We start from the raw sequence: 10,439 nt of genomic DNA, 5'->3' as shown, positions 1-10,439 counted from the left end.
GGCCCTTCCCCTTTGCTCATGTCTCTTGGGATTCCGTGGCTTGTCTTTAATGGTGGCTGAATTCTATGCATTATCTTGAAATTCCATGGCTTGTATTTAATGGGGGCTGAATTCTATGCATTATCTTGAAATTCCGTGGCTTGTATTTAATGGGAGCTGAATTCTATGTTTGAATTTATTGAAAGTTAATGTTTTTAATGCAGCCGGTTGATATTCCATGCCTGGGCCTTTTTTCCATGAATTTTTTGGCTCAAATGAATAAAAGCTTTAGAATGGAGAGCTTGCAGTTTCTTTCTTTCACCGAACGACTTCACTTCCTACATAGAGCCGTGCATCTCTCATGAATTCCGAATTACAGTACTTCCTTCTAGTTTTTTCCGTAACGAGGAGAACTGGCTGTATTTTCAGAGCAAGGAGCTTTTAGAGAGTCACTATAGCCAAACAAATAGCTTAGCGGATCATTGTGTGCATATCATGAAAGGTGGCTATTTTACAACATCACATTTCCCTTCTAACTTCTAGTTCCAGTTATAAATATAGATGATGATGAAGGTAAGCATCCAAAAATAAAGCGACGTTATGTGATATATTGAATTATTGGGAAAGGGAAACCTATGGGTATATTAGCAAAACAAAAGTACTCATATCGTGATAGCATGAGCAAAAAGCTATTGCCACTTCTTTCCTCTCCATCTCATCTAGCAAAAGCTTGCGAGCTCCTACCTCCTCTACTTTCTTCTTCGCGCTCTCAATATTCTCTTTTCGTCTCTCCGCATTAGTGCTCTTACACTCACATCTGTATTACCTTCTTTCTCAAAGTGAAGCAACTTCATTAGAGGAAATTCACGGGGTGTCAGTTCCAAGATGAGTCATAGCTGATCTAACTGTTTGCTAAGTCGTGATAATATTTTAAAAGGGTGATTGTAAGAGCATATTTATCTTTATCAAAGATAAAAATTCGGGTTCAATGTCATTTAGTGTGCAATATCTATTTTAATAGTTTAACTGAAGAGTGTCTCTTTTTTGGATAAAAAATTTGTTGTGTTCCACTTCCATTCCTGAAATTGTCTGCCAATATACATTCAATATTGGAAGGAAATGATGGCCCAGGCAGACTGGAAAATGTAATCATTTCAAGGAGGAAGTTGCTATTAAGGATTATTGAGACATTTAGACTTTGCAGAATAGTTGTCAAAAGGATCACTATTGTGTTTTTCAGTTCCCAAAGTCAAGTACACTTTGCTCAACAGTAATTTCATAGTAAATGCACAGTACTATTCAGCAACGATCCTAATGAATACAAGCTTTCATGTATAGATTTCAAGAAAGATCGATTGAACGTATAGATGAGTCCTAGCACAGCCATCTAGAGACTGATTGCACTTTATCTGTGTGTCTGTTTTATATCAACGATCCACAAGATGAAAAAACAAGAACAAAGCAAAGGTAACAACGTGCAGCCAGATGAGGAAATTTCTATCAAGATAAGGAGGGATGTCATGAATGAGAGCATAAAGGAGGGTCTAACACAAGATTTGAAGTTACTTGGTTCACCCGTGTTGTTGACTACCATCTATTGTCCCTTCCCTCTTCTTCTCACTCTGTGTTCTTCTGGGTACATCAGATGTAACTCTCCGGCCTACTTTGAAACTCAATCTTCTTGCCGTATGTAATATGTTGGGCTGCTTTTGAGTTTCTTATTGCCAATTATCTTTGACTTAAGATTCCAATGGACTTGTTTGTATTATGGGGGCTGAATTCATGCATATCTTGAAAAGTCCCGTGCTTGTATTTTACATGGGAGCTGATTCTATTGTTTTGAATATTGGAAACGTTAAGTTTTTTAAGCAGCCGGTTGATCATTCCATGCCTGGGCCTTTTTTCCATGAATTTGGCCTCAATATGAATAAAAAGCTTTAATGGGATGCTTGCTTACCGAGACTTGACTCCTTGGTGCCGTGATTTCCTATGATTTCCGAAACAGAGTGCTGGGCTGTTTTTCCGAAGAGGCTTGGGGCTGTTTTCAAAAGGGCTTTTGGAAATCCTATGAAAACTAATGCTTGGGATGATGTGTGCATTCATAAAGGTGGCTTTTGGCTTTCCTTTACTTTGCCTATAAATATGAGATGATGAAGTAAAGAAAAATAAGAGAGTTATGTGAATGATTTTTGGAAAGAAACCTGAGGGTTTTCTTGGATAGCTTGCGAGCTATGCCACTTCTTCCTCTCCTCTTCTAGGAAAGCTTGCGAGCTTCTCCTCTTTCTTCTCGGGCTTCTAATCTCTTTCGTCTCTCCGCAAGTGCCACTCCATCTGTATCCTTCTTCTCAAAGTGAAGCAACTTTAGGGTGTCGTCAAGTGATTGAGTCAAGTTTGTAAGTCGTTTTAATTTTAAAAGTTTGTAAGTCATTTTATTTTATTAAAGTAAAGTTGTTTGGTTCAATTGTCGTATTTTAGTGAATTTCTTTTATATATGAAGAGTGTCTTTTTTTGTGATCAAAAATTTGGGTCCCTCCCCAAATTTTTGATTACATCACCGGAGAATACGAAGAACTACGAAGGAAATGCTGGAGAACGACGAAGGAAATGCTGGAGAACTCCGAAGGAATTGCTGGAAAACTAAAAAGGAAGTAAATAGTAACAGGGATTCGAATCGCCGTAAAAAGGTGAAGGGTTGCTGTTCGAAGTGTTTGCGATGTCTTCCATTTAAAAATTAACACGTGCGATAACACAAAATACAGCGGGTCGGGTCGGCGACTTTTCTTCATGCTACGTGGCGTGAATATATTGGTGGCCGAACGTAGAGGAGCGTACGTTCACTGGACTAAATAAAAGTTCCTCGTTTGGCCGCTCTTCTCACGCTAAAATCCCGCAGCTCTCCCAGTCTCGGCTTCTCCTCCCGAAGTCCACTACTCCGTCCGATTCCATTCGCAGAGCTCTCACTCTCTCCCTCTCCGACTCCTCAGTGGTTGTTCGACTTCGCTGCCGAGACGACTTTCCCTTCTTGCCGAACCGGAAGTTACGACAATTTGATCGCAAGCAACGACGAGATCCCGCGGGCTGTGAAGAAAACTTTCTCCCTTTCGATCACTTCTCCTGCTCCTCAGTGGTTGTTCGACGAAACTCCTTCGACGACGTTCCCTTTAGGTCGGATCGGAAGTCACGACTCTTTGATCAGAAGCTGAAACGGAGGGCTCTCGGCTTCGGCTCCTTCGTCGTTGAACGACTTTGCTCCTCCGACGATCTCCGCCCTCTCAATTGAATCGGAAGCAAAGAACGGGAGTTCGCTAGAAGTGAAGGTAACTTTCTTCCTGTTCGCGCGCTTCTCCGGCCAAATCCCATAAATCCACCGAGCAGAGGGATTTAGTAAATTAGGGATTTAAGCTGTAAGTCCTTAAATCCAGGATTTACCCATCGTCGGGATTTAACGTGCACACCAAAATCGTTTAGCTGGATTTAGCGTAGATCCGACTTAATTCTCGCTGTAATCTCCGGCAAAATCCCGTGGATCCGCCGAACAGAGAGAGTGGAGAGGGAGAGCTGTAATTTATTTTTAATTAATTGTTTTTAATTATAATTTTTTTAATTAATTATATTTATTATTATTAATTATATTTAATTTTAATTAAATGATTATAATTAATTTTTAATTAATTATAATTATTTTTAATTAAAATTAATCTTAATTAATACTTTTTAATTATCATTAATTATTATTTGTTAAAGTTAATTAATATGAATTAATTATAATTAATCATTTTTTTAATTAATTTTAATAAACATAATTAATTATTTAATTAATATAATTAACTATGAGTAAATATAATTAACTAAGAATAATTATAATTAGTTAATAAAATAGTTAAAAAAATGCTTGCTTCTCTTTCGCCTCGATCCACGAGCCCCGTCGCCGGCCCCGAAGGTATAACCTCTAAGACTCAGATTCTCGGACCGGCGAACCACCTATACGCGCTCTCATAGCACGGTGGGAGAAAACCCGGTGCGACGCCTACAACGAGGCGGGTAATCACCTAAAACTCATATTCTCATTTCGGTGTTTGCTGCGGACCGGCGAACCACCTATACGCGCTTTCGTAGCATGGTAGGAGGGAGTCCGATGCGACGCATACAACGGAGTGGGAATGCCCTATACACGCTCTTGTAGCGTGGTGGGGAGATCCACCTGTGCTCGCTTGCGGATATTGTTGAAGACCTCATACACGCTCGTGTAGCGTGGTGGGATGAAATTTGTTAGGCCGCGGTGTTTAAGAACACCTACCATACATGCTCTAGTAGCGTGGTGGGAAGGCCCAGCTCTCTGACATTTCCCCCAAACGGGGGATATGCCGGGGTGCTGCCGAAATTTTCACTAAAGTTTGCAAGACTTGAATAAATTTGAAAATAACAATTGAGCAACCATACAAAGAACAATAGATGACTCGTACTTGAGCTGAAAGCATAGAACTTGGACTCAAATGAACGGTGAACTCAAACTTGTGGACCTTTGAACTTGATTGAACACGAACAGAAGACTTGTGGACTTGAACTTGAACAAACTCTAAATGATTTTTAAAGGCCAAATCTAAATAAAATGAAAATCAAGCTGGAATTAAATTCATAACAAGTGAAATTGAACTTGCAAGGATTTCAAAAGACCCTGAACAAGCATGTGAGCATGTATTTTGAATTCAAGCCGAATTGAATACAAGGGACCTGTGGACTTGTGCACTTGAACTTAGACTTGAATTCAAAAGAAATAAATACGAAGAGCTTGAACTTGCTACTTAAACTCAAGCATGAGCTGAATATGAGAACTTGCAAAGACTTATGAACTTAGACTTGACTAGAATCAAGTCTTTAGTGTACTCAAGTGAATGTTGAAGAACGAATGAGCTTGTGACGTAACTTGCTTGCAAGCTTGGGTTAATGAAAGCCAAGAGGAAATGCAATAATACGAGTGAAAATAGTTGTACGAATTCCTCAACAAATGAACAATATGAAACTCATAGTGCTCAAATCAATCAATGTATGAGAAAGAAAAGAAGGATGTGTAATACAAATATCTACCTCAAAAGCAAAAATCAAAGACTTGTAACATCATTAATTAACATTCTACAAATATACGCAAGGGGATCGTGATGAATATAACAGATCCGTACAGCGGTCCCTACAAGGTCAATGCGCTATGCTCATAAGCGACAACAGATAATTGCAAAGTGACAAGTATTACCCATATGTAGCAATCGAAGATTAATCCCTACAAACAAACACAAGCCGCTTGTGGATAACAACAGTGGCTTATCGTAGGTACAACGAACCACTGTGGGCACAAGTATTGATATCACCTATGACATTGGTGGTTAAGATCTTCAAGCACGCCGGGTACAAAGGCAGCCCGATGTACGAAAAGGACACCCACTGGCAGAAAGGAGGAAATGTTTTAACAAATTAGAACCAAACTTCCTGGTGTTCCAAAGTCTCTTTTTAGTTCTATAATTAAGAAGAGAACAATTCGGGCGTCCACAAACACCGGGAATAACAAACCCATTATACTGATCATCTTAAAAAAGGAGTTCTCTACAAAGCATTAAATTTCAAAATCCAGAAAGTCCTTCCCTGGTGATTGAGAAAGGGGAATCAATGTCAAGATGAGGAAATACCTCATGACATCCAAATAGAAATGCCACCGGATCTGCAACATCCGTACAAGAAGACAGAAGGCGTCTATTAATATTCCAAAAATACCCCCTGCACGTGCACTATAAATTGTATACACATGGGTACACTAAAGGGGGAAATATATTCTCAACCCGCATGGGCCCCGACGAGCATGTTATTGGTATACACGTGACATCTAGGGATGCTGCGCGGGTTAATAGAAGTCGACAGGGTTCGAACCATTAAGCAAATATAAAGTCGTGGCGACCGGTATATTTGCTTTAAAAGATTCATATTAGGCCTTCAAAGCCTATAACAATGAGAATTCACTATCAAGGGCATAAAGCCTACGAAACCCGATCCTCTGTCGAAAGTCTGACAGAGTTGACAGGGTTCAATCCATAAAGAGGAATGACCCCAAACACCCTGATGATGGCCATGTTGAATGTAAAGTTCTCTCTCGTGATCTCTACGTATCTGATCGGGAGGGGTAATTAACTACCGGTCGAAAGCAAAAGTAAACAATCAACGACTCTGATCAACGACTAGCCTTAATCGAAAGTTCTCTCTCGTGATCGGGAGGGGTAATTAACTATAGGGGCTTGCGCCTATAGGAAACCAGAACTCAGATTATAAAGTCCTCGCAAAATGAAGGCGAAATCTCTGGGTAGTGTCTTATCTACAAATCCATCTGCCATCCAAAATTTACCCCGGAACTTTTTCCGTTAAAACTCCCCTCGCTCAAGCAAAAGTAAACAATCAGTGCGCGGCGGGGAGGCCGGGGCCGAATTTTCGGAGCCCACAAATTATAAATATTTTGTATATTTTTTTAAAGAAAATATATTTTCTAATTTTTAAATATATTAAAAGTATTAAGATAAATGTTATATTGCATATTATTATCTTCTTAATGTTATTTGCTTTCATTTAAATATATTTTAGTTGTATAAAGATTGATTACTTATTGGACTTGACATTATATTAGATTGTTATTTATTTGTATTGTAATTGTTTGTTTGTTATTATGATAGTTTGTCTTTCAATTTAACGATATTTCATATTCATGCTTATTATTTTATAATTATTTTATAATTTGTGTCATGTTCAAAATGGCGCGCGCCGCGCCGTGCGCTATGCACTATGGCTCAAATAGGACCTTTGTGCCATGATGCGTCATTCGTCGTTAACAAGTATGATTGGGAAAGGACTGAGGGAAAAGGAATGGTATCGGAGCGAGATGAAGGTGGTGACTAGGGGAGGAGGATATGGAGTCGGTGGAGAAGATAAATTACAAGCCCGGTCGCTTCCTGTAGTTGATGTGTAATAATTTGCGCTCACCTAGGGGCTTCAAACCACAAGCCTGGACTCTTCCTGCGGCTGGTGGGTAGTACGTCACCCTCACCTAGGGACTTCAACTCTCATAAGAACTCTCAAAGCTCTTAAGAACAAAGTGCAGAGTTTTTTCTTAATAATCATCCCTCCCCAAAAAAGAAGAGGGGGCAATACATAGCCAAAATACAATAATAAAAGTGCCTCGGGCCCCCTAGGGTCACATAAGCCTACTCCCTCCAATGAGGGTAAAAATAAAAAAAAAATGCATAAATAAATCAAACTATAAATAATAACTCAAAATAAAGTGGTACAATCATGGTCGTCGATCTTCAGCTCCTCTGATAAACTTTCACTGTCGGATGTCCTCATATCATTCTCCCGGGGTGGAAAAAGAGCTCGACTCTGTCGAGTATGCATCCCGGGAATGCAATCATGCTCTGATATCAAAATGATGTAGAACCAAGCTAGCTATAATTGGGGTGAGATTATTGGTTTAATAGAGTTGTCAATTATGATCTCTCAATTAGAAAAATAGAAATTAAATCAAATCTCAAATCTAAAGTTAATTTGGAGTAATTGATTGAGAAACATAATTGGGAGGAGCAAAAAGGGAAAGGGAGAGAGGGAGGGGGATGGTGGTCGACAACTAGGAAGGTTGTGGGGCCGGTGGTTGGGTGAGGGAAGGGTTCGACCAAAGGTTGGGGAAAGTGGAGGCCGACAGCTTGGTGGAGGTGGTTGGGCCAAGAGCTGAAGAAGGACTGAGGGAAGAGGAATGATATCAGAGCAAGATGAAGATGGTGGCTAGATGAGAAGAGGGAGTCAGTGGAGAAGATAAACCACGAATCCGAACGCTTCCTGCGGCTGATGGGTAATACTTTGCCCTCACCTAGGGACTTCAAATGACAAGCCCGGACTCTTCTTACAGCTGGTGGTTAGTATGTTGCCTTCACCTAGGGACTTCAACTCTCACTAAGAGCAAAGTGCAGAATTTTCTCTTAATAATCATCCCTCCCCAAAAAAGAAGAGGGGGCTATAAATAGCCAAAATACAATAATAAGACATAATAAAAGTGCCCCCAGGGGTCACATAAGCCTACTCCCTCAAGTGAGGGTAAAAACTAAAAAAATGCATAAATAAATCCAAATACAAATAATAACTCAAAATAAAGTAGTACAATTATGGTTGTCGATCTTCGGCTCCTCTGATAATCTTTCATGATCCGATGTCCTCATCACTATTTATGTTCAATGTTTAAAGGTGAAAATTCTATGTTGTATATTTATAATGCAGGTTTGTTGTGTTATAGAAAACATGTGAGGGAGTGCTTTTTTGTTTGTTTCTGGTACAAGTTTCCGGCGGAATATCTGCCGGAAATAGAGATATCGCCGGAAGTTCAGGAGGGTAAACTGCCGGGAAATTCCGATGATTAATTTCCGACAAACTTTTCCGGTTGTTACCGTAGCCGGTATTTCCGGCAGTAGGTTTCCGTCGGAATTTCTGACGGACAAACTGCCGGGAAAAGTGCTTCGCATACGATTAATATTGATGTATGAGTTCCCCGGAATTCTGTAACTAAATCCGCCAGAAATATCTCTGGCAGAAAAATTCTGTCAGAACAAAATTTTTTATTTTTGTTTTACAGTCGAACAACTTTCTACCGGAAATCCGTCAGAAATGCACTTTTTCCGGCAGAATTTCTTATTTTCCACCGGATCTTGGCTGCCAGTTAGATGAGTTTTTCGTAGAGTGCATGGCCTTGATTGGCTAAAAATTTACCAGAATTACCAAGGATGAGTCTTAAGTACATCTATTGTGAAAGCATACGTTTGGCCCAATAGAACGGCATTCTATGCCTCAGTCATAACAAATTCTTTTTTGGTATTAGGCATTTAGTTGTGAAATGGCATTACTCATATAGCAAAACGGCCTCTTGTGAGTTTTAGGAAGATACCAAGGCCACAACTGGCTAAACTTTTCAATACTCACAAAAAGAACAGTCTAGTACGTCTACCAAGTGGCTCTTCTAACAATGTAATGCAATAATACTAATGAAAATGAAATCATTAAAAAACCAGTAACTACTACAAGTTCTAGTTTACTTTCCCATTGCTATAGAATAGTTAAGAAAAATGGAGATAGCATGTCATGAACTTTATTGGAATATTTTGACTAAAATCAAGAACAAGCAAATGGATATACCAAAGAACATCAAAAAGAAATAGAATAGGTGACAAATACCTTGATCGAGAAAGCAAGTGGTAATAACTTTTCAGGATCCAATGCTTCCTCAGGGAAGTTGCGCAAAGCATGAATAAGTTTCTCAAAAGCTAACTTTAACTGGAGAAATGAACTAAATAAGCCAACAAAACTAGATATAAATTCATTTCCTAGTTACCAGAATGCAAAGCTATAAACTCACCAAGTTATTCTGACAAACTGTCAACAAGGCCAAACCAACTTGAAAAACAATCTTGACGCCCTGTTCAAAACAATAATGGATCCATAATTGAACTTGATGAGAGATTATTTATCAAAATCAAGTAATGAACAGATAACAATGACAGAAGTAGCATAATTCACGAGCTACATTGAATTGAAATGGGTAGATTAATTCACCAAAAAATATTAAAAATTGTTTATGAGTAGAGAACAGAAAAGGGGAAGACAAAAAAGTAATTTGGCTAAAAATAGTGAAACAACTAATAATACTCAATAGAAGTGAATAAAAAAGAATAATTCATAAATTCACACGAGAGAGCTGAGAAAAATAATAAAGAAAGCGTAGCTGAGAGAAAAATAATCATATTGAAGAACTTAACTGAAGATTTCAGTATAGGGAAAAAAGTTATAGGTTAGAAGATAAAATTACAAACAAATGAATAGAAGACAGCTTTAAGATGAGAACAAATGGGTTTGATACTGATTCCTTAGCCCGGAGACTTTTCCTTCCAGTGACAATCCACCAAAAGAATGTTTGAGAAAAGAAACTTAAACTTTCAAGCCATTTAGTCATAGTCTTTATGTGCACATGTAAGGGATCCTGGTGAGACACGTGCCAATTACCCTCCAAAAATAAGATGATAGGAAAAAAAGAATTAAACCCTTTATTCTAAAGTTTTGTCTCTAAGCAATAGTTGAATAATCACCAGAATAACATCTCCATATGATCATAAAAAGCCAAAAGGGAAGGTGCTGTGGGATCCGAAAATTCGGCCCCGGCCTCCGCTCGCTTTTCTTATTCGGCGAGGGAGTTTTAACGAACTAAGTTCCAAGGTAAATTTTGGAAGGCAGATGGGTTTGTAGATAAGACACTACCCAGAGATTTCGCCCTCATTTTGCGAGGACTTTATGATCTGAGTTCTGGTTTCCTATAGGCGCAAGCCCCTATAGTTAATTACCCCTCCCGATCACGAGAGAGAACTTCTGATTAAGGCTAGTCGTTGATCAGATAC

The 10,439-nt window shown here is 39.0% G+C and overlaps 1 protein-coding gene across 5 annotated transcripts in view; it reads right to left on the bottom strand.

Annotated features, from left to right (window-relative positions):
- LOC110114130 (EVI5-like protein) overlaps nucleotides 1–10,439 on the bottom strand; it is a 122,457-nt gene that overhangs the window by 37,843 nt on the left and 74,175 nt on the right. For all 5 annotated transcript variants that reach the window (XR_003702786.1, XM_020846899.2, XM_020846896.2 and 2 more), the window contains 2 exons: nucleotides 9,407–9,466; nucleotides 9,226–9,324 (listed from right to left, as the gene is read on the bottom strand). Coding sequence is in view for 4 of the 5 variants with exons in the window: in XM_020846899.2 (XP_020702558.1) it covers nucleotides 9,226–9,324; nucleotides 9,407–9,466 (159 nt within the window). In the remaining variant the exon portion in view is untranslated. The remainder of the gene's footprint in view (nucleotides 1–9,225; nucleotides 9,325–9,406; nucleotides 9,467–10,439) is intronic.

The sequence above is a fragment of the Dendrobium catenatum genome, unplaced genomic scaffold (assembly GCF_001605985.2).
Source record: "Dendrobium catenatum unplaced genomic scaffold, ASM160598v2 fragScaff_scaffold_133, whole genome shotgun sequence".
NCBI classification, from domain to species: domain Eukaryota; kingdom Viridiplantae; phylum Streptophyta; class Magnoliopsida; order Asparagales; family Orchidaceae; genus Dendrobium; species Dendrobium catenatum.
Note: the sequence above shows the minus strand (reverse complement) of the source record. Positions and strands in the feature narration are given on the sequence as shown.